The sequence below is a fragment of the Falco rusticolus genome, chromosome 4, assembly GCF_015220075.1.
Source record: "Falco rusticolus isolate bFalRus1 chromosome 4, bFalRus1.pri, whole genome shotgun sequence".
In the NCBI taxonomy this organism is placed as follows: domain Eukaryota; kingdom Metazoa; phylum Chordata; class Aves; order Falconiformes; family Falconidae; genus Falco; species Falco rusticolus.
In genome coordinates, this window is record NC_051190.1 from 28126638 (window position 1) to 28150874 (window position 24237).

At 47.9% G+C, this 24237-nt stretch overlaps 2 protein-coding genes across 5 annotated transcripts; one reads left to right on the top strand and one right to left on the bottom strand.

Moving 5' to 3' along the window:
- Nucleotides 1–654: 654 nt before the first annotated feature.
- NT5M (5',3'-nucleotidase, mitochondrial) lies at nt 655–9427 on the bottom strand. The gene is made up of 5 exons (XM_037383659.1): nt 8823–9427; nt 5290–5390; nt 4758–4818; nt 4235–4349; nt 655–4039 (listed from the first exon to the last, which is right to left on the bottom strand). Exons 1-5 carry the CDS (start codon nt 9084–9086, stop codon nt 3882–3884), a joined length of 699 nt encoding a protein of 232 aa, XP_037239556.1. The 5' UTR covers nt 9087–9427; the 3' UTR covers nt 655–3881.
- Nucleotides 9428–11067: 1640 nt separating this feature from the next.
- On the top strand, nt 11068–23929 carry COPS3 (COP9 signalosome subunit 3). Of its 4 annotated transcripts, none has more exons than XM_037383660.1 (12): nt 11068–11226; nt 13716–13845; nt 15484–15596; nt 15700–15749; nt 16617–16709; nt 17425–17604; nt 18839–18979; nt 20127–20300; nt 21186–21272; nt 21622–21735; nt 22344–22424; nt 22678–23929. In XM_037383660.1, exons 1-12 carry the CDS (start codon nt 11172–11174, stop codon nt 22729–22731), a joined length of 1272 nt encoding a protein of 423 aa, XP_037239557.1. In that variant the 5' UTR covers nt 11068–11171; the 3' UTR covers nt 22732–23929. The 4 variants fall into 4 exon arrangements, with proteins under 4 accessions (XP_037239557.1, XP_037239558.1, XP_037239559.1 ...); XM_037383663.1 differs by having other exon boundaries at nt 11162–11226; nt 16549–16709; XM_037383661.1 differs by lacking the exon at nt 20127–20300 and having other exon boundaries at nt 11095–11226.
- The last annotated feature ends 308 nt before the right edge of the window (nt 23930–24237 follow it).

A 24237-nucleotide genomic window follows, 5' to 3' on the forward strand; every position in this document is an offset into this window, starting at 1 on the left:
TTAGTGCTGCATTGAATACCTGGGGGGGGAAAAAAACAATTCCTATGCTTTGTCCCAGCATCAGCACTCACCTCCTCCATGCTGTGCTGATCCCAGCTACTGTGCTCAGGGCAAGAAGAGTCCAGGGCAGGCCACTGGAGCATCACTACCCGCAGCCTGATCCAGAAATGGGGATTTTCCCAGCCCTGCAGCCCTCCCTCCCTGCTCACAGCATACAGGCACTGGTCAAGTGCAGGGGTCCTTGTGGCATGGCCCCACAGTGGCAGGAGAAACCTGTGGATGCCCTGCGGCCTTGCGTGGAGCAGCCTGCAGTGATGGACAAGGTAGGAAACCCTGGGGAGAGCCAGCCCATGACGGTTCCAGTCCCTTTTATAGCATCTGCTCTGTAGCCCAACAGGAGACACACCTCACAGCTTTGTTTATTACAAAAGATCTTTAGGAAGCTGATTGCTACCAAAACCATCCCTCAGCTTTACTTCTGCCCACAGAGCATCTAACAGGGGACCGGCACTGCCAGGGCAGCAGGGCTGGGTCCAGGCTTTTTGAGCAAGGGGAGTTTCCCAAGCGTGGAGGTGAACCCCTCCATCCCCATGCTGAGGGCAGAGCCACAGGTGGGAAACTGCAAGACCCAAATTTCATTTCTAAGAAGCTGGATGCCAATAAAATCCAGTGTTTATTGCAATCTCCTCATCAGCCTCAGTTTTTAGATGTGCATTTAAAAATAAAAGCTCTGCACATCTTAGCTGGCCACAGAAGGGCTTGAACACTGAAAGGGCTGATCCTTTGGGCGATGGAGAGCCATCTCCCAGTCCTGAGCTTGGTGGGAGCAAACAGGCCAGCTACCTGCTCGGGATTTCTGTGCATCGAGTCAGAGCCTCACGCATGAGAAACTCCAGCTCTGCTTTCAAGTACATTTGGCATGAACTCACATGGTCTCTCTGGTATCACATGTCCCACCAAGGGGGAAATACCTGCTGGCCCCCAAAGACCCGCATCCCTCAGCTCTGCCCCAGCCTTGGGGGAAGAAGCAGCTGCTGTAGCAATGTACCAGCTCCAGTTTTGGCTTGAGGATGGGCAGCAAGAAGGCTCTGGAGAGCTTTGGCAAGTTGTTTTTACATGGTGCTGCTGGGAAAAGAAACAGCTTGGACCCCATGAGGCCATCCTAGCTGCATGAAGGGGCTGGTAGCTGGTGGGGCTCCAGCAGAGCCCAGGGGTATGTGATGCTCAGCAGCCATAGTGGTTGCCCATGGTCCTCGTGTAGCATCTCAGCTCCCTGCTTGCAAACCCTCCAGCCAAGGTGGCTCTTGGCCAGGGGGCTGCATATTGCAAACATCCCTCCCAAATACACCCCCAAACCAAGCCCACCACTCAGCAACATACACAGTGCTTTAAACAGGGGTGGTGGTGTAAAAAAAAAAAAAAAAAAAAAAAAAAAAAAAATGCTTGTGGTATGTCACTCCCAGCACCATGGGCCAACCATGCTGTCTTTACAGACACATCCCATCCCAAGAGACAGGATGGTTTTCAGAAAGATGGGAGATGATGCAGGCTCCATCCCTGGTGCTGCAGCAGCCGGGGAAGGCACAGGTTCAAAAGCACCACCTTCAGTAGCCCCTCTGTGTCCTGGACATGGTGGGAGGCCGCTGCCACTGCTGAAATAGGCTATTTGTTGGCTATGTAGCTTTAAGCTCACACAGTTTTTTTGCTGTGCTGATGGGGGCCCATAGGAGAGAGAGGCAAACCAAAGGCAGGAGCAAGCAGCATGGGGTGGCTAACCCTGGCTACTGCCGCTGCCCATGGGGCTACATGTCTCAGTGGGGAATTCTTCTCCTGCAGCCAGCAAGTCCTTGGGCCAGAAGAGCAGAGACATGCAGTGGGATCCCAGACATCATGGCAGGAGCAGGGGCCACAGAGCCTCTGTGGTGCCAGCAGTGCTGCATGCCAGCTCTGATGCACCCAGCACATCCCTGGGGTTTTGCTGGCAGCCCAGCACTGGCTCCTGCTTGGAACAGCCAGGCTATACCTGCCTTACGGCAGTGCCACGGGCAGCGGGGGGACACCGGCTCTCCCCAGCAGCTGGGATGTCTCTTCTCTGGGGCCAGGCAGAGCTGCAGTTCAGGGCAGGACTGGTGTGGGCTCGGGGAGGCAGGAACAGGCCAGGCAGGGCAGGAAGAGGCTGTGGGCACAGCTATGCAAAAAGCATTCCTCTTGGAGCTGTCTCTTGGTCCAAACGCTCCCTTTTCAGTGTCCAGCTGCAGCTCCCCAGCAGTGCTGGCTGCTCCCAGAGCTCAGCAGCCCCAGCAGAGCCATCTGGCAGTGGTGGCTGGCTCTGACAGCCACATGCTGCAGCCCCTTCACACCAGCCAGGTGGCCAAACACCTCGGCCACAGGGGTCCCAGCAGAAGGCAAGCAGGGCCAGCAGCACGCTCCGTCCCCAGACATCCAGAGCTGGGACAGTGACAGTGGCAGGCATCTGCAGAACAAACCCAATGCTACAGCCTCATAGGCCCCTCTGCTGGGCTTCCCCAGCCTTCAAGAGCAACATCCCCTCTGCTTCTTCCCTTACAGTACGTGAGGACTGAAACCAGCATCCACGGCTGCAGCCGTGACAATCCTCCACCAACACAACCCTCAGCCTGCCCTCTGGACACCCACGGTATGTCTGCTTTACCCACTTCTCAGCAACTCTGTAGCTCCTCCACCAGCCCCACATCCCCACACAGCAGCATCTTCTCAGGCAGCTCTGTGACACTGACCATCTCTGTGCCAGACCCTGGTGGGATGCAGCACCCAGGACCTTCTGTGTGGAAGCAGGGTGCCTGGCAGATGCACACCCAGAGCTTTCCCGGCAGGCTGATGTCAGATGCTACCAGGAGGAGGGAGGTGAGGTGATGTGACCATGCAGCCTGTCTGTGCAGACCTTCCTGCTTTTCAAATCCAAGGAGCAACTGTCCGATCGCTGGCTGGCAGGGTGAGCCATAAGCACCCCCAGGGACTACCTGGCTCCTAGGAAAGGCTGGTGCCGCCACTGCCTGCTTGCTGCCCCAGAGATGCCCTGGGCAAGCAGCCCAGGAGTAATGAGCACGGGAGAAGAGCCCCTCTCTTCATAAAGTCTCAGCTCTAAAGCTGCGGCAGCTCCTCAGGGATGAGGGCAAGTGGGGATTCCTCCTGCCAATTGGAAGATGGCTATATCTTGGGTGTGACATTGCCTCAGGGCTTGCTCTCCACAGCCAGATCCACGGGAGGAGTGGTACTGTCCCTGTATCCTGCTGCAGGGACTTCCTGCGGGGAAGCATGTAGCTGTCGGGTTTCATCAGCTGCAAGGAACAGTGCAGCTGAGTCCGTGCAGAGAGTCTGGGCAGTGTCCACCTGCTCCCCCTGCCCTTCCAGCTGCCCCTCTCCCCAGACCCAGCACAGGCCGGGGGGATGTCTCCTCTGTATGAAGCCCTGCGAGGGCAAAACAAACCATGCAGATGATCCCCAACATAATGCGGAGAGGAGGATGGAGAGCTGGTCTGTGCCATGCAGTGCACTGACAAGGGCAGTGACATGCTGGGGGTGACCTTGTCCATCAGAAATGCCAGGGTGGCCTTGCAGGGGGTGCAGATGCAGCACTGAGACCCCAGGAGCCAGTGGAAAATGCCCCCCCAGCTGAGCTGCCAGGTCCACAGGGGCAATCCTGCTGCTGGTCCCTTGTGGCATGGCCAGGCTGGGGTCTGCTCTCTGGGTCTGGGTGGCTGTGGCTCTTCAGCTCACCCTCCTCTTCCTCTCTGTAGTAGGCACAGTGTCTGTCTGTCTGTCTGTGGTTTCAGCCTTCAGCAGGACTCCACATGGACACGAACGGCTGGCTGCAGCCTGGGCTGGCTGTGGGAGGCTGGTGTTTAGGTGGCCTGGCCAGGTGGCAGGCGTTTGCTGTCCAGAATGGCCTTCCAGTCGTCGGTCCAGGACTGCAGCCGGCGGCTGGGAGGCTTCAGCTGCAGGTGCTTGTTGTGGCAGGCCGTGAAGAGCACATGCTCCCAGCTGGGGTTCAGCTCAGCCCCTGCAAAGCAAGTGGAGAGGTCAGTTCTCTAGACAACTCCATGAGACGCAGAGGTTGTCCCTACTCCAACATGAGGAGCCTGCGGATACAACCCCCTGATGAGAGCCTGATTAAACAGGGAGAAATCAGCACCCATCACCCCCAGGTGCCATCTGCCCTCAGGGCTGCCTCTGGCCACTCCTGCCACCCTCTTACCTGTTATATCAGGTCTATCGTCTATAAGCAGGTCAGCAGAAACCACCGTCTTGTCTCGCGTCAAAACGATCTGCTCAAGAAACTCGGGGCCGAAGTGCTTCTCCACCCAGGCGTACTGGAAGGCAGGAGGCGAGCGGTGAGCTTGGGGAAGGCTGATGGATGGGGCAGGGGCTGCTCAGTGGAGCAGCAGGAGGGCACGGCACGAGCTACAGCCCCCATACAGGCGCACATCTCTCTTAATTAAGTTCATTAGTGGGAAGGATTTGGATGCTGCTGGAGCACAAGTGCTTTTAAAGCCAAGCAGCTTTTGACGTGATGAAATACTCAGCTCAAGCGTCTCAGTACATGCCAGTGGCAGGGGTCAGCTGATGGCAGAGCCGCTGCTCTGCCAAGATGCTTAGGAACAAAACTTGTGGGGCAGGGCAATATCACTGCTGATTTACAGCCAGAGGCACGAGGGGTCAGCTGGCATGCGCTGAGCAGCGCAGTAGGGGACAGGGAGCTGGGATTCACAGCTGCTCACCTTCTCGTAAGGGCAGTAGCGGTACTTCTTGATTGGGCTTGTGCAGATGAACACGTCGGTGCTGCCACGAGGAGAAAAACAGGGGCAGAGTGTCACTCGGTGGCCAAACATGCTGATCAGACCCTGCTCCCCCTTGAGATACACCTGGGTGCTTCTGCAGGACCCCACTGTGTGCCTGGGCAGGCAGGCGCCCAAAGCAGACCCCCCACAACACACAGATCAAACCAGGGTGATTTAAAGTGTTAGTCCTCCATCTCGCAGGATCCTAACCCCAGGATGTGCACCCACACCTGCAGGACAAGCATGTTCCCCCTTTGACTACCCTTATGGGAGCAGAGATGAAGGCAAGGGGCTGATTTTCTTGGCGACTGCCCCCAGAGTCAAAGCCCTTGCTTTCCTTCCACGTTCGGCAGGCCGGGAGGTATTTTTAATGCTGATGTATTCAGTGCTTCTGCCAGGAGGTGGATGAGCCTGCAAAGCCACGGCTGCTCCCCCATCCATCCCTAAATCCCGTGGGCATGTTCCTACTCACTCTGCCAAATTTGCCATTTGCTTTACAGCTTCCACAGCTCCGGGGAGTGGGTCCAGCTCGATGAAGAAGTTCTTGGATTCCCAGATGCTGATGGCTTTCTCCTGTGAGGGGAAAGAGAGCAATTAGCGCACGGGGCTTCTTGCTACTTTTCTTCTTGCATGTGCATCTTCCCCACCCTTTGCTAGGACAGAGAGGATGGTGATGGTGAGAAAGGCAGGAGTGCTGGCTCTGGTCCCCTCCTGCTAACCTGCCCTGCCTCTGTGGGTGCCTCTGCTCCCCATCTTCCAGCCTGCACCCGTCCCATGCAATTTAGATGAGAGATGCCCTGGAGCCGGCTTGGTTTTGCCTGTGCAGCCCCAGACACAGAGGGCATGGCACGGTCCTTCAAGGCAAAACACAAGAGATTGTCCAAAATCAAACCAAACCCTGGGTCTGCATCTGGAGGGGCACCTCCACGTGGTCCAGCGACGAGCCCTGGTAGCCCTGCTGTAACGTGATGCTGTTCAGCCACGGATGCTGTCTGGCCTATTTGTCTCCGTCAGATCACTGAAATTCACAGCCAGACCACTCTCATAGGAGAAAGTGTATTATGGGATGAATTAATGTCAGGATGAATGCAGATGCTCCTCTTCAGAGATGCCTGGGCAAGGTCTACCAGGCAAATAGAGCATCTCCAGGCAGGGTTTGAAACGCTTAACACCCAGGTCGGCATCCCAAGTGCACCGGTATGGCACAGAGGGAGAGCGGAGCAGAGAGACCACAGGGAGCAAAACCTCGGGACAAGGGCAGAGTCCAAGGGCTGCCTGTGATGGGTCTGACACAGCTCTAAGGAACAGCATTCCCTGCACTCCCTCAAACAGGTAACAGCTTGTCAGCTGCCAAGCAAAGCAATTATTTTGCACAGACGCTGTGTCCTCGGGGAGGAGAGCCTGGGAGTGCTGCAACGTGGCTGCGGGCAGTGGAAGCAGCCTCATGCCAGTGTTGCAATGCTGCCAAGTAGCTGCAGCTGGGAGCAGTTTTGAAGGAAGCCCTGCCCTGAAGGATTGACCTTCATTTTGAGCACCCCTGTTTCTGTATTTGAGGTAGGGAAATTGGGACAAAAGGAACTCTAAGCCCATTCCAGCTTTCTTGTATTGCAAGGGTAGGGAGGAGCCGGCAGAGTGTCAGGGCAGGAGAGAGCAGCCTCGGTGGCACTTAGATGCTGGTTCTTACAGCTCACGGCAACAAACAGGCTGGCTGGACATGCCAGCTAGACTTGCAACTCCCTCCTGCCTGATGAGTAGGAATCTAGTGGGTAACCACCAGGTTTTGCCTTTACTACACTGGTACTGGGGGAAGAAAGCAGGCAGCCATGAGCAACGGGGTCTTCGCTGGAAACTCCAGGCTCGGGGCAGCAATGCCCCAGAGTAAACGCAGGGCTCACTCAGGGAGTCACAGTCTTCATCCTGCTGGCTGCCCATGCCGGGATGCTGGCTGCACACCTTGCCTGCTCTCAGGAAGATGAATGCATGAAGCCATTACGTTATTTGGGCACCAAGCATTTAACATGACGAGCCAGGATCAAACCCTGTATTTCTCAAAAGATCCCAGATAACATGTGAAGAGCAGACACCCAACTTAAAAGGAGAGACTACTCAGATCAGCTGTTGCATTCTTTCCTTTTGCCTGAGCAGCAGCAAACATTGGTCATTCAGAGGAGGGAAGAAAAGCTTTCTTCACACATGGTCATAATGGAACACACTGATTCGGTGCAAGAGAGCCAGCAGAAATGCCTCCTGGCACCATGACAAGAGCAGCTACCTTAACAGTTTGCCATGGGGCAAGGCAAGCATTCAAACTCCTGTTGCTCTGCTTTAGACCGGTGAGAAAAGATGGTTTATTTTTAAGATACTGACTGTAGTTGCACAAGAGACATCTGAGAAACGTGGCCTGATGCAGCAAAGCACTTCAAACCGTGCTGAAGTGTTCTCCTGCAGCAAGGACTTCCATAGCTATTCTGCTTCTACTTATGTCAAAAAGGATTTTGCAATCAAGCTTGATGAGGGAAGAACTAAGCTCGTCTTGAAGAAAAGACCCGCTTGGCTCCCAGAGCCAGAATAACTCCCTGAGGCACTGCACCCGGCAAGCTGCCTGGCAGATGGAAAAATCCCCCAGGCTGGGAATCCCACCATGTGCCAGGCAGGACAGACCCTCGATTTCCTTCTTCTTATCTCTATCAATGAGCAACTTCCTTGCCCGTCCAGGGCTCCCCATCCTTCCAGGTCTGTGTGCTCAGTGTATTGCTGAGCTGTTGTTGTCCCTCTCAGAGCTGGGACCTACAGCTCGTTGGACTCCTTGGCTCCTACTTTCTGGTGTCCTACAGCTGGTTGATAGTGCTCTCTGATGAGAGGAGACTGGAACAGCCCACGTGCCTGTAGCCACAGAGTGCCTCCTAACTCTCATTATCCCTGGTCTGAAACCACAGGTGAAATCAGGGCTGACCCGAGGTCAGCCTGTGGAAGTTTTGCTACTTGTTTAAGCCCAAGGTTTTGGTGGTTTTACGTGATCACAGCAGACACATGACAAGCTCCCTTAATTTAACACATCCAAAGTAGTTAAGATCAAGGGAAAAAAAAAACCCCAGCCACGTAGTTATCATGCATTCCTCTGCCAAACTTTCAGCATCTGCCTCACTGCATGAATGATGTCCTCCATTTCCCCTTCAGCAATCCCAACTAGAAAGGACTCAGTACTCCTTCAGCTCATCAAGCTATTTAGGACTTGGCCAGTGGGAGAGCCGCAGACCTTATTCACGTTCCCTTCCTTGGAGCCATCATACCAGTAACAACAAGAATACTTGCATTTGCTGTAACACTTTTCAACTAGCGCAACTGCAATCCACAGATGAGACTGCAGACATCCCATCGAGATGGGAACTTGTAGAGGCAGAAACTGACTTTCTACAGCACTCAGCCCTTCGCTGGATGATAAAGCACAACATAAAGAAAACTGCTTCTAGGCTTTAATTATTAAAATGAATACAATAATTTTCAGGCATGGGAGGGCTTGAAGTTGTTTTAAGTAAGCCCTCACATGAAGCATCAATTGCATGGCTTGCTCTCAACTTCTCTGCTGCAACCCACCCCTCACATTGCTGTTGAGGAACGAAATAATCCATCTAGGAGCAGTACCAATCCATGCAGCTTGGCCAAATCCAAGCTAGAAAACCCCAGCTATGCAACTTGGGGTATTTAAAAACAGATGTTTGGAAAGATCTCCTTTCTTTACATCTATCTGTATCCATGCATGCAAAGGAGGAGGGGGGGAAGACTGATGTGCATGAAAAATGCGGGATTTCTGGGAAAAAAGGCACTACTGGAAGCCCTCCTGTGTGCCGACCTGTACTTGTGTTTGGGTGGGACCTCTGGCCAGAACCCACAGCCCTCCCCAGCACAGCACCCACAAGTGGGGAGCCAGTGGGTCCCGTGGGGCCGGAGCTCCAGCCGCAGGGTGCGGAGCCAACACGCGCAGAGCCAGGGGATGCACAGACTCACACTCAGCTCAGGTCCCAGGCGCCCGTATTGCTCCGACACCCAGAAGCCCCTCCGGTCCTCCAGGGCAATGTAGGGCTTGTCGGGGTACCTGGCCCTGAACTTCTTGAGGAAGCCTCCCTCGAAGTCGGCCAGCACCCCGTCCATGTCCACCAGCACCCGCAGAGCCCTGCGGGACCCCGCTGTGGGGCCGAGCCCCCTGCCCAGCCCTGCCCAGGGGCCGCAGCGCCGAGGCCGCAGGTGCAAGAAGCTGCTCAGCAAAATCATGGTGGAGGGGGGGGCTCGGGGCAGGGGATGGGGGGCTCTGCGGGCAGGGAGGGGGGCCTTTATTTCAAGCACGCACCCCGCAAGCACCCCGCAAGCAGGCAGCCCTGGCAAGCACGTCCCCTTGCAGCAGCAGGAAGGAGCGGGGGGGATGCGGGGGGGGACGCAGCGGGGAGCAGAGGGGCCGCAAGAGGGGTGCGGGGGGGATGCAAAGGCCCGTCCTCGCCCCCAGCGCCTCTCCCCCGCCCCATCCCTCCCGGCGGGGGGCCCGGTGCCGCCCGGTGCCCGGCGCTGTGCTGCCCCGACCCGGCAGTGCAAAGCCCAGTTCCTCTTCCCGGTGCCTGGCCGAGCCCGGCGCGGCGGCACCGCCTTAAAGCGGCACCGGCGCCCTGCGACGGCGCGGTGCCCCCGCCCGCTCCCCCCGCCCCTGCCTCGCTTCCCCGGCTCCCAGCCTCGGGGGCACCCCGCGCCCCCGCCCCACCTCCCCCTGCGGACCCTCTGCCCCCCGGTCCCCTGCCGACACCCCCCTCTGCCCGCAGCGGGATGTGGGTATGGCTTCGGGGGCACTTGCACGGTGTGGGGGCTTGTGTAAGGTGGTGAGTGTGCAGCTAAGCCTTGACGTAAAATACCCCCGTTTCTCCCAGTTCATGGGGAGGGGGCACGCTCTGCCCAGGGTCTCACTGGATGTAGTGCAGGTCTGTCCCCACGGGTGACGGGAACCCTTAAGAGATACTGCTGGGACCCCAAAGAAGTGCTGAGAGCACACCATGAAGGTCTGGGGCCCCAAAAGAAGTGATGAGAGCACACCATGAAAGTCTGCGACCCAAAAGAAGTGAGAGCACACGGCGAAAGTCTGTATGTTTCTGATATGTTCTGACACGGGACCAAAGATCACTCTGGTCGAAAAACACTGTGGGGATTAAAGCTGCTGAAGAAGGGGGAGGCTTCCGAGGGTGACTAACAGGATTAGGCAACCGCTGAGCTGGGAAAGAAAAGATTTTGGTTGACGGCAATAATACGGCTTTAGCGGTTCCAAACTATTTCATCTTTCAATTCCAGAGTGTTTTCCAGTGGAATATATTGTCCTTGTTTCACAGAAAGGGCAAACAGGCTGTAGAGATCAGGTGATTTGGGGAAGGTCACAGCATGAAGGAAGGAGAACTGCCAGCCAGGCTGTATGCGATGGTAAATGCCACAGCGAGGTTAGGCGGGAGAATCTGTGGTGTGTCCATCTGTATCCCGCTTTCACTCACACAGGGAGCACGTTGTTTATTACAAGGGGATTTCAGCACAACTTGATGTTTCTGACTAAGCGGCGAAACAATACGCACACATTGCGCAGCAGGGGGAAGGCCTCCTGCTTCGTGAGGGGAGGGCATGGGACCGACACGCTCCCTGGCCGCGTTACCTCAGGGCCGCGTCACCTCAACATCCATGCTCCTGCAGGTACGGAAAACACGCGGCCATAAACCGAATTAACCCGCATCAAGAACTCGGACCATGTCCCCGGTGATCAGAGCGAGTGTTACACGGGACATGACGGTCCCCGGTGATCAGGGCGAGCGTTACGGAACGTGACGGCAGCCACCTCCCGCACCAACCACGCTCCCCCGCCAAGGGGGATCCACATGGAATCCAGCCTCCCAGCGCCCGCTGCCCCGGGATCAGGCCCCGGGAGCACGCCCCAACGGCGGGGCCCGCGTCGCGCAGGGGTGACGCCACGATGGCGTCACGATGCCCGCCTCCCCCCGCCCCCCCGGCTCTGCTGAGTCACGGCTTCTCGCGCCCAAGGGGCCTCCCTTGCGCATGACGCGGGGCCGCCGCTTCCGGGCGGGTGGAGGGAAGGCGGTGGTTGCCATAACGACCGCGGTTCTCGCGAGAGGTGGCGAAGCGGCGGAAGTGACGCGCGGCGGCGGGCGTCGCGCGGCCCCCGCATCGGCGGCTGATTGGCTGGCGGCGGCGGCGCCCGTAGCGGTGGCTCCTTCCCGCTTCCCCCCGCCGCTCCCGGCCCGCGCCGCCCCCTCCTCCCCCCGCCCCGCCCCGCCCGGCCCGCCCGCAGCGCGCGCGGCCGCGCCGCCAGCCGCCAAGATGGCGTCGGCCCTGGAGCAGTTCGTCAACAGCGTCCGGCAGCTCTCGGCCCAAGGTGACCGTGAGGGGGGAGGGAAGCCGCGTGTGGGCCCGGCTGGTGGCGGCGGGAAGAGGGGGCCCGAGGAGGGGGCGGCGGCCGGTGGAGCCTGCCGGGCCCCGAGAGGGCGGCGGGCCGGGGCCTGCCCGCTCTCTTGTCTCTCCCTCGGCGCGGGGCCGCTCCCGGGGGCCGCTGGCTGCGGCGGGGCCCGTGCCGGGCTGTGATTCGGGGCTCCCTGGCCGCATGCAGCGGGGAGAGCCCGGCGCCGTTTAGCCGCCGGGGCCTGCGGGGGGGTGGCCGTGCGCTCCGCGGCGCTCCCCGCGCCTCTCCCGGGCAGCGGCACGGTACCACTTTTGGGTGGCTGGAGGGCCTGGGTGAGCGGCGTGAACCGGCACCGGCGGTGGAAAATCAGGGGGGAGCAGCGGGCAGCGCAGGGATGTAACTGGGATTGTACAGCCCGGCCTGTCCCCTAACTGGGGAGCGTGCGGGTGCTGGCATGGGTGTCAGAACACATCTCAGGAGCGTTGGCTCCTGGGGACAAGGTAGAGCAGGACGGGAGAGTCCCGCCTGGCCACAGAGGTGTGTGACAGGCGGCCCGTCAGGGTTGCCATGAGCAAGTGTTCAGAAAATGCTTCAATAACCCTGGCTGGAATTCTGGGGTTTCATTGCCACGCTCCTCATTTTCCAGTGTGTGGGCACAGCGTTTCCTAGTTCTTGAACTTTTTGTCTGACCCTTGCTCTGTGTGTGGGATGTTTGCTCCCTGGAACTGATCAAAAATTGATGCTTTCCGCTGTGGCCCCAGGCTTTACTTTTGGGTGGAGCTTCATCTTTCTCATACTTTGGTTTAACTTATTAAATACAGAGCGTTTTTACAGGGGATATCGGATACAAGCGGCACATTATACCCGCAAGGTGCAGGTACAAACCAGATGAAAGGCGATTTCTTTGTACACGTGTAATTTAGCTGGAGAACTTTTTATTACGAGGTTTTATGGATGCAGAAGGTTCAAGGGGGGCTGGTTCACCTTACGGGCGCTCGCTGGGTAGACATTCTCTGTGAGAAAGTAAATCCAGGCACCAGACAGGCAGCTGGAGGTTCTGAGAGCACGCAGAGGTCTGTGTGCATGTGTTGGTTTGTGGTTATCAATGGACATTTAGTTGGGCCTGGTATGGGTATTTCTACTTGCTCTGTAAGTTCTTCAAAGTGTGTTTGTGGGTAGAAGGTTGTTGGGGTGGGTTTTTGCTTTGTTGTTTAGTGGAATGATAGATGATAACTGTAGAATGGGTGGATTTCTCTACTAGGGAGGACAGCAGAACTCAAGTTTTGCAATGCCTGAATACCGTTATCAAACCACAGAGCCTTTTAGAAGCCCTATTCCTTTCCTTTCCATGCTTATGCCTGGAGTGTTAATTATGTATGGAGAGCGTGGTCTTGGGGATGCGTTTCTGGAGTTCCTGGACTCTGGTCCCCCATTTGGAACTTCTGATCCCTCTTACTTCAAAGATAACATTTCATTGCTAGGGCTTCCCAGGTTTTCTTTTTCAAAGGAAAAGGCCAGAGCACCGAGGATAGCATAAATCTCTGTAAATAGAGGCACTATTCTTCATTTCACAAAGATTTTTGTGAGGGTGAGAGAACCTATTTTCTCTCCCTAATCTGCATGGATTGAACGTTGAAACAATACTCCGCTTCAGAAAGGCCTGGTTTTGATTCAAGTAATTGTGGGGGGAGGAAGAGTTTGAAATCAGTTCGTCGTAATTGATCTGCTTCCTTTGTAAGGTTTTTCAGGCGTGCTGTACCTTCCTAATACAAAATAGTTGCCTTTCATGCTGTGCTCGTAGCTCACAGCAAATAAAATGACATTGTAGATTTTAGTATGCAAAGTAAACTTAAGAACAGATATTTAAGTTCTTTTGTTGTAGGTGCTCTAGTTGTAACTTTAATGTCTACTTCCAAAAAAAAATGCTTATGAGCAGACGTGAAAAGTGGATAGGGCGCTTGAGAAGCAGCAAGGAACAAGCTCTGGTACTGGATGGTTTAGAAAGAGGAGGACACTATTTTTTGTACTGTTTTGGTTTTGTTTCTTCCCATAATGCCTAGAAGGCACAAGTGCAGATAGATTTACCCACATGAGGCAGAATTTGGCATCACGGTACACTGGTCAAAGTTTTGTAGACTTGGCATAGAGAGAGCCTGGCGTTAATACAAGACCCTGAAGCCCCATCTCTAACGAGGTGAGCTGATGCCACTTTTCATGTTGTGTTTGTGTTCTGGGGCCTTCCTTTGCAATCCCAAAGGCCAGAAGCTTAGCTGTCACCTGGTAAAAAAACATGTGGTGGGTACCTCATGTTGAAAATGAATGCTTGTTGTATTAAAGAAAAGTAAATTCTCTGGGTGGTGCTACTTTTTCCTCAGGTTATATAGGGAAGGATGGTGTAAGCCAGAAGTATGGGAATGCATGAGTGCTCTCTAATTAGAGTTTGACAATGATGTTTTGTATTTCAGGGCAAATGACCCAGCTTTGTGAACTGATCAATAAAAGCGGAGAACTGCTAGCAAAAAATCTTTCCCATCTGGATACGGTGCTTGGTGCCCTGGATGTGCAGGAACACTCATTAGGTGTTCTTGCTGTCTTGTAAGTGTGCCTTGCATTTCTTAGAATGGTGCTTAGTTTCCTTCAATGATGCATGTTTTGTTAGTAAAAATACCAAGGCAAATTTGTATTTCCAAAAGGAAAAAAAACCCCTCTGGAGCTTGTAAATGCCATTACTGTCAAATGGTAATATTGAGGGGTTGTTTTCCTTAAGGCTGTATCTATTTCTCTTATTTATGTCTTTAAGTATTTTTTTATATGTGTTCTGCAAAAAGGTATAAAACTAACTTTTGAAACTTGATTGGCAGGGCATAAATGTGCTGAACTGTAAGCATGAAGCAACCCTGTTTGTTTTTTCTGGTGGGTTTTTTTTTCTTCTCCAGCGAAGCCTAGGTTCTTATCATAGTTCTTGGGTATTTGTCTGTAGACAGCATTGAGGGTCTTGTTGCTGTCTGTAATTTAAGATAATACTTGAATTGTCTTGGTGATGCTGAGGTAAGGGGTAAAGATATTTGGCCCTGAAGCTCAAACTATTGTTTCTAGCTATACCTAACCACAAGTGAAGCATCTACAGGTTCTACTATTATTTTAAAGTTCTCTTCTAAAGACATTCATTCTATTATCCTTTTGAAACAAAATGACTGTAATACATAGAGATAATGCACTTAATACGACAATTCGCTAGCATCTCAGGAAAATGCATTATGGAATTTGCAAAAAGCAGGGCGTTAGTACTGTGTTAGCAGAATAATTGTATTGTAGAGTATATGAAAGCAGTCGTTAAAACAGGTGGAGGAAGAACATAACTGTTCATAAGAAATAATATTTAAAATATATTATTTGAAGGGATGGTATCAGTGGAGCATATAGGAAAGCTCTGCTGGCAGGAAGTGTGGCATGGCAAACTCCTGTGCTGGTAGAATAAGGCTTGGAAGGGAGACAGAGACAGCGGGTAACCTGGACAGTCATAATAAACCTTGTGGGGAAGGATAGGTCGTGATCTAGGTAGGTTTGAATTGCATATTACAGTGTATAGCAACGGCAGTATGGGCAGGGTTGTGTACCTTCCAACAGCATTAAACAGAGTTTTTTCTGTATGTTTTTATGATGTTTCTGGGAGGCATAGCTAGAGTTTTCATTGTCCTCAGATGAGTGTAATCATAGTTCACCTTACAGAAGAAGCAATGTGCAAGGTGGCAGGGTGCTACGCAACCGCTGGAGATGGAGAGGAACTGGAAGTGAAGAGAAAGAGCTCCTAACAAGAGATACACATCTAATAATTTAATAGTTGAGAATAGTTGAGCACATTCAAGGAAGAGGTGGATGTAGGATAGGCAGAAGTGTCCAGAGAAGTTGTGTGGCCGAGTATTACAATTCACCATCCTTAGCCAGTGTTTCTATTATGATTGTAACTATTGTGCCAGATAAAGTGATCTTTGTTCACCATAGTTTGTTCTAAATTGTGACTTGCACGAGACTGAGAATGGGGGTGTGTGTGGAAAGTGTATTTTCAAATGTTGTGCAGCTCCCGAGGAAATGGTATGCCATCTGTCATACACACTTCAGATCTGTTTGCAAGCATCTACATGTATCTTACAGAGACTTGACATTTGGAGGTTAATAAAAAAGCTTCATCTTCATTGTTAAGTGCTAAACTTCTTGTTTGTTTGCTTGTTTTAGGTTTGTCAAGTTTTCTATGCCCAGCATCCCTGACTTCGAAACGTTATTCTCACAGGTGCAGCTTTTTATCAGCACTTGCAACGGGGAACACATTAGATATGCAACAGACACTTGTAAGTTAAGCTTACTTTTGGACTTTGTGTGTTTTTGGATAGTTTGGTGTTACTGTTTTTTCACTGTGTTCGTTTTTTTTTGTTTGCTTTTTACTGTATTTAGTTGCTGGCCTGTGCCACCAGTTAACAAATGCCCTTGTGGAGAGAAAACAGGTAAGCAAGTGTCATCTAGTACAAATAAACTACTTACACATCCAGGCTCTTAAAGGGAATGTTAGCAGTCTCTTATTCAATTCATAAAGATTTGCCACTAACTTCACATTAAATATTTTTGTGCAGTTCCTTACTTGTTAAGTTTACTGAGAGGTAATGAACCTTAACCAAGATTTTAACATTACTTTAAGAAAAGCGTAAGGAAGATAAATCTTGGGGGGAAGAGTCACCTGAAAACACGTGCTGTCATGCAAACTAGGAGGTGTGTAGTACCAAGAATGTTCTTCAGACAGTGTGTGCGTGAGTAGGAGAGAGTTGTAAAAATTATTAGCGTTGGTGAGTCAGTGATGCTAGTTTCAGTGTTATTCTCACCAGTGTTATATAATGCTCTTAATGAAATGCTTTAAAATGTAAAGGAAACTTGGGTTTTGACCAGTGTTTTTGTTGCTAAGATACTGATGTTTTCAGGCCACTTCAGTGAAATCTAGCCTGAAATAGAAGTAGAGATCAAGTCTGGTCTAAGTGGAGTAAGGCGAGAGCCTTGCCTTTGTTACTTGGTGGGAGTTTAGATGGTGCCATGGAGTCAAGAAAGGTTTTCTTATTGTTACGAATTACTGTACTTCTGATGAGGCTGGCTTTGTGGATCAGAATTGATCACTTTATTTAGTTTATCAGGAGAAGTTGTATAGCCAAGGTTAATTTTATTTTCTGGGAGACTGCAGTATCCTACAAAAAGGGAACCTCAAGTTAAGTATTACTTAATGGAACCTGTCAATTAGTGTTATTTTTCATTTGTAAGTGTCAACATAAGATCCAATGTGCTGCCATCTATGAGAAATTATCTGAAAGAGATGTAATTTCTGACAGCCCCTGCGAGGAATTAGCATTCTCAGACAAGCCATAGACAAGATGCAGATGAACACAAACCAGCTGACCTCAATACATGCAGATCTCTGCCAGGTAAGGGATGCGTAAGGGCTTTTTATGAAAGTAAATGCTTAAAAAATACCTATAACCCTTTGAGGAAATGCATGTTCACATATTGCAATGTAAAAATGGCTTTTAACTGTTTTTTTCCCCCAAGTAATAAATAATATACTGGAAAAAAAAATCCCTTCTGTTTTAAATGTTCAGCGCATGTCCCCAGATCCTTTGGTTTTGTTTGTAACTTCTGAAAGTTCTTTGGCATCCCTTCTCTCTGAGCTGAAAGTCACACACAGCTTGTCTCAGGCAGTATAAGTGTAACATCCAGTTACTGTTTGCTCAAGTTTGACAGAAGGCATGTTTGTCTCTGTGTCTTTGGCCTGAATTTGCACTTGTGTCTCATTCTTGGCTCCTGGGATTTAGGGTTGGACAGGAATGTTTAGTGCAATATTTAGTGTTGCCAACACGGTAGTCTGGAAGGCCTGGAGTTACAAGCAACTTTGTCAAAGTCTAATTTCTTAAGGATTCATATAATTTATAACAGTTCACAATCAGTGTTAAGGGTATCATGAATAATTTGTGCAACAGCACTACTGACGTGCACTGTTTTTCCACTCTTGGAGGAGTGAGCTTTATTAAATAGTACAACCTCTACCATTCTGTGATTCTATGAACTTGGTTTCAACTTCTTCCTTATGGAAATTTGAATGGAAATGGCTAATTTACGAAAACTTGATTTATTTTCTTGTAGCTCTGTTTGTTAGCAAAATGCTTTAAACCTGCCCTCCCGTATCTAGATGTGGACATGATGGATATTTGTAAAGAGAATGGGGCATATGATGCGAAGCACTTTTTATGTTACTACTACTATGGTGGGATGATATACACTGGGCTAAAGAACTTTGAAAGAGCACTCTACTTTTATGAACAGGTAACTTTAAATAAAATGGTAAGTCTAAAGTGTGATCAATTGAAAGGCAAAAGTAGCATGTGTAATAGTGCTGAGAGAACGTATCATCTTTGAACTGCCACCGAGGATAGTAATAAAAGCTGTAAACCTGACAATGTACAAGCAGCCTCCACTTATTTTCATATTTAACCTTAAGGATATAATTCTGCTAACAGATCTATACCGTTGTTCATCATTCACATAGGTTTTGGTTTAGCATGTGTTCGTCATAGCGATACGTAAAAACTGATTTGGGTTAGTATTCACTATTAGCTCTTCTGTACTCTTCAGCATATGAAGTGAAGTAACAAACTAAGTCTTTAGGGGTGTTTTCCTTTAAGAAGGTCTCTTACAGCCAAGTAACCATTCCACCATAGAACTATGCAACTCAAAGGTTGATGTTAAATTTATCTCCCTATAAATATTTGTCAGATGCCTGCTTATTACTGCTAGCATAGAAACAGTTCACAGGCTAACAGTCAGAATTGTGTGTTCTTAAAGAAAAAATAGCCTAGTGGTTTTGCTAAGACCTTGCTAATTTTATGAGGGGAGTTACACTTCTTCAAGGCTATTACAGTATTTTATGTTTTTACTTTTTCTGTGAAAGAGGAGAAAATCACAAAATTGGGAAAACTTTCTGTGTGTACAAGAGGGAAATGTTGTCAAATGTGCAAAATAAACTGGTGTGGCATTTTTCTTTTCTGTAAACAAGGGTCAGCTCTTGAGTAGCTAGCAGTATCACAGTAAACTAAAATTCCTTTTCCCTATTCTGCAGACCTCTTTCAGCATACTTAAATAGGAGCTCTGATGGTTTAATAGGTTTATAAAACCTTGTTAAGGATCTTTGTAAATCCAGGTTCTACAGGAACCGTATAATCACTCCTGGTAACAAGTAGCTACAGGTGGTTTCTAGTACAATTTAAGATCAAATCCAAGCTTCTTTCCTTGGTCTATATCTAAACAGGGTTATTTTAAGGTAGGCATCACTGTAATGTGCTATGTTTTGAGTAGTTTGTATAGAATTTACTTTTTTAGGGCATTTTTTGATAATTTTGACAGAAGTTTCTTAAGCTTTAGTGCTCAAAGGTGAATTTCATATGTCACTGTATCCTTTCTGCACGCAGCTTTAAACTGAGATTTTTGTTAATGTGGTAGCTACCAGGATTTACCAGTAAGTATCCTAAATTTCTGTTCCATTTCTTTCTTTCTTGCTTAGGCAATAACTACTCCAGCCATGGCAGTCAGTCATATTATGTTGGAATCGTATAAAAAGTATATTCTAGTTTCTTTGATACTACTTGGCAAAGTTCAGCAGCTACCAAAATATACTTCCCAGATAGTTGGTAGATTCATTAAGGTAAGTCTTGTGAATACAGCTAAATAATAGAATAAAAAAATCTGAATTTGTAAATTACTTTTTTTCCTACCCTCACTTGATGGTACTACTTTAACACCGCAGATCACGGGAAATAATGCACAATGTGCTGGAGTACAACCTCTTGCTGCCTTTCTAGCGTATGGTAGCTGAAGATTGTCTGGCAACTTCAACATCTGTTACAAACTGTATTTTTCATATTGGCGATACAGGTTTTTAAACTTAACTTTAAAAAAAACTTCAGGGTTGAGCAGTACTTACCAATGTTCTCTTCACTGATACTGCACATCCCTTGATAGTGTTTTGTGTTAGAACTCAAGCAAGACTCAAATTTCACTTGGCTTTCAATATGCAGTGTCCCTGTAAAAACATTCAACCTGTAACTTCATCCAGCTAAAGTATGAAATGCTAAATGGTTTGTTCCAAAACTCCAGCTTTATAAAGAGTAAAAGCTTCTGAAAAACCTGCAAGTTTGGAGTCCATAAGCATTCTGATTAGGAGGTGTAGGGTGGAGGACAAAACTGCTAGCAAGAGAGTTCTGATCCTAGGTAAATAACACACTTTAAAAAGTTAGGTTTTATTTAATACTTTGTTGATTTGTGACCAAACTTTTAGAGTTCCAAAGATCATCTTCTAACTTCAGATACTAATAATCAAGCTCAAACAATTGCCATTTTAAAGTAATTCAGGTGAACTAGTCTTCGCCGTCTAAGTTTGTGTTGTCCATGCTGTGATGTGTTGTGGTCAAGGATGACTGTGTATTAGGGGATAGAACAAATATAATGGGCTGTGACTAGTCAATATGCTACTTGCCTTGAATTCAGCTTACTTCGTATGCTGGTCAGCTCACGGACTCTTCCTTGCAGTGCCGTAACTAGTACTGTTACACAGAGTTCCTTGAGTGATGTTTACTACATCTTATATTGCAGTAGTACAGATTTAGTGTATGAGGATCTATCACTGCCATGAAGCCATGTATGGGCATTGTGTATTTTTACGAGATTCTTGACCTACTTAAATTTAGTTCTATGACTGCATGGCTGCTAATGTTGAAGGAGCGAATAGATTTTGTGAAGCTGGTTGAACATGCTGTTCTTTAAGGAGGGTTCTCTCACTTTTCTAATTGCAGCCCCTTAGCAATGCTTACCATGAATTAGCGCAAGTTTATTCAACCAATAAACCCTCGGAGCTTCGAAATCTCGTGAACAAACACAGTGAAACATTCACAAGGGATAACAATATGGGGCTGGTTAAGCAATGCTTGTCATCTCTCTACAAAAAGAATATTCAGAGGCTAACCAAGGTAAGATGTAGGGGCTTTGTTTTGCTGAGAAGTTGTGAATAGTTTTTCTCAGAGTGTATTTCTGAAATGTATTAAATTCACAGCAAAATGATAATGTTGTAATGTCACAGAAATGACTAAAAATAAGATTTGTGTCTCTGAAAAAAATGAGACTAAAATGTTCTGTATAGAAAAACCAATTAATTTGGCTACTTACGTACTATTTAAAAGGTGATTCAGTATGTCTGTCAGAGGTGTTTGCCCATGAGATTTTCATACATAATCAAAAAAGTTTTAAGCACTGCTACCCAATGACCTGCATCTCTATTTGAAAAATAGGAAAACTGAACTTCACAGGCTACTTCATTAGAGAAGAGTGAGTGAATAGGACAGATTTTGGAAGTGTCTGAAGTAAAAGAAAAAACAGAAGCAGTGGAGTGATATGCTCCTTCAGCTGAGAGATCAGATTAATCCTTAAAGATGATCAGGGGAAAGCTCTCTTTTGGCAAGCTCAAATGATGCCTGTTGCAGTAGAACTAACCTCGGAAGGAATGCAATGTGCGCATCTCTTGAAGGAAATTCAAGGGATGGAAGGTCACCTTATTCATGTAAAAAGGTGAGGGAAGAGGTTGGACATGTCAGGACTGTGTCTGGGGTAAAAAGGAATTGCTGAGATGGAGTCGTGACTCCCATTGCACTGTGCATGTGTACAGACTAAACTAACAAATTAAAGTCTTTGGAGGAAGAACTGACTCCGCTCTCATGGTGCTTTTATAAGTAATAACTAGGTGTTCCACTTGTTGGTTCCCATTGGACTTCAAAAATAAGATTGCATAGGCCGTGGAGGATGGATAGGGAAAGTTCTTAACATCTTGTTTTAATGGTTTGATACTTTCTGAATTTCAGACTTTTTTAACATTGTCGTTACAAGACATGGCAAGTCGAGTGCAGTTGTCAGGGCCCCAAGAAGCAGAAAAATACGTCCTCCACATGGTAAGTCTTGTGACTTGGCTAAACTATCCTAATTTAAAAATTGATCCAACGTAAGAAGTCTTTAAGTGTTTAGATTGGCTGTGTGTGTGCTGAATGGCTGAAGAACCGTTATTTTTCAGAGTGAAGGAAATACTGTCAGTCTGCTGTGGCATTTAGAGTGTTCTTTTAAGACTTAAGTCTTAAAAGATGCATGCCCTATCTTAGGCAGAAAGTATCATTTGTCTTCAGGAAGCTGTTAGGAAATAAAAACTAAACAAGTTAAAGATGATTCCACAAGGAGTCTGTGTGTTGTAGTTACCTGAAATTCTGTTCTTAGTGATACCTTACATTAAACCCTCTCTCATTTCAGATAGAAGATGGTGAAATCTTTGCAAGTATTAATCAGAAAGATGGTATGGTCTGTTTCCATGATAATCCTGAAAAATATAACAATCCTGCTATGCTTCATAACATTGATCAGGAGGTAAATCTTTAAAATAGTAACTGCTTTTGCAATTCCTACTGAAGAATCTTAGTCTGTAATCAGAGAACTGCTGGGAGAAGCCAGTGTAGGTAATTTACACGCAGAGATTGAGGACCTTGAATCACTATTTGACAATTTCACACCTCCAAAGTACTGGCATTTAAAGGTTTTAGATTGGTAAGTCAGTTACTGTCAGTGTGTTCCCTGTTGTATTTTTTGTACAGTTTGAGAAGTTTCAGAAGACTGACAGCTTAATGTTGGTGATGTGAAATTCCTTGAATTGAATAGATTATAAAGATTGTTTCTAGAGCTTTAGATTTCAAGCCACTTCCTCTGGCTGTCAATAGCCTGCCTATAGGTTGAGATGGTTGACCCTAATGGGACTGTCTGTCAGTGGCCTTGAAAGGGTTTGTTAGGAAGACATGGATTAAAATAAAGAGAATAAAAAATGGTCTGCTGCTTTTGTTTGGGAGATGACGGATGAGAACATTTTGACATGGAACTTTTGTGATGGGAAAAGTTGTTGATTCTGCATAGCACAGCCATAAAATATCTTGAAGATCGTGTACAAGCTGGACAAAATAATCAACTTATATATTTATTTTAAGATGCTGAAATGTATAGAGCTTGATGAACGACTGAAAGCCATGGATCAAGAGATCACTGTGAACCCTCAGTTTGTGCAGAAGGTAATTGATTTAGTATTATGTAAGAGTATGTAAGAGATTCAGTGCAGTGAGTATGTTGCACTGAATGTCAGTATTTACAGTGTTAATTACATACTATTAATACATGCATAAACATCGTGCTTAAAAACAAAAAGGAAGTGCACGTTATTTCATATGCACTTTATTTTCATACCTGTTAGCTTCAAAGAACTGTCTGTCTCAAAGATAAGCCTTCAGACCTGTTTTTGAAAAGAAATAATTCTCTCCTTTCCAGAGTATGGGCTCTCAAGAAGATGACTCAGGGACCAAACCATCCAGTTATTCTTGAAATGAATGTTGCTCACCACTCCGCTTTCAAGTAAAAGCTTATGAAAGAATCACGCCTGGAATAGGGCATTGAGGAGTTCCACGAAGAGAGCAGAGAGAACTGAGCTTTGCTTTTCACCTGGACATTAAGAAAATAAAAGAACACCCTCTCAGTACTGTATAATATCAGAAATATTCTCTGCAAAGAAAAAGGAAATCTCAAAAGAAACTTAAAAGTCTGTTGTGGATTTATTTATCTTCAGATTAACATCGTTAATGCATTAAATAATCTACCTTTTGTTTTAAAGGGTTTGAATGTTGCTGTGTTTCTGTAGCAGTCCTTTTTATTTTCCTTCTGCAAAAAAGTGTTATTCAGGGAAGAATACAAACTAGTGTTGGTTCACTTACAAGATAATTGTTGGTTCGTTATTCTGTATTTAAAGTTGGCTCAGAGTGCAGATTGATCATATGTGTGGTGGGGGGAGAGGGGTGGAGTTTAAGTAAATTCTCTACATTATGACGTGCATATGTCCAGTGTAGCAGGCTGCTGTCTGTTAAATGGTGAAATAAGAGCTGTGTTCTTCCCAAAAGGATAGGCGTCTTAACGAGCCCTTGTAAGGCGGTTTTGCTGAAAAGCAGAAATCACTGTAGGGAATCCATATGTGACAGCTATTTATGATTTTAAGTTTCTGGTACAAAATACCTCCTAATAACATCTGCTCTTAGATCAAACTTATTAGACTTAAAAGGATAATCGGAGAAACCCTAGGTGTTCTGGAGGATTCTAGATATGAAGGTGTTAACGCTGCGAGAAATGAAAAGTTTTGTTCCTATAGAATTGGCGTGAAGGTGTTCAACAGGCTAATACTTTTCTGTGGTGGAAATCAGTGTAAGTGAAGGTGATGCTATAGATCTTTGTTTCCAAAGAAAATAATTTCTATGTGGAACATAAACAGAATTCTATACAGCTCTCAAAACGCAGGATTTTATTTGGCGATAACGTGCTGGAATGCTATCTGGTTTTTAATTCACTATTTTAAATGTAGAAACTTTGTCGTTGGATTCTTCTAAGTGCTTCACCCCTTAAATGAATGGGCTCTTTAATTTTCTGTAGTTGTCATGTATCTGGAGATTCTCACTGTTAAAACACCTTTGGAACACTTCATGTCAGTGCAAATCTACTACTACCAGGCATAAATAAACCTGTCATCAAGTCAGAATGTGAGGAGCTCAGCATCCAGTGCTTCCTACTTAAATGCCTGACTAGGAGCTGCTTGCTACTGCTAACCTGCCAGCTTTTTTTCAGGAGCCTAAGTGGGAGCTAAGCATTTCTGGCTCTTGCCATGTGAAGCTTGAATGTATTGAGGTCACCCATGGCTGAAAATACTCCATTTAATGGTTTCCAGTGCTGATACAGAACTGTTGGGGTTTTCATGTAAAATTGGTGTCTTAATTCTAGCAGAGCCTCTGTGACAGCGGTATGCTTTCTAGGAGAAGAGATGTCCCCAGGCTGATGTCTAGGTGGTGA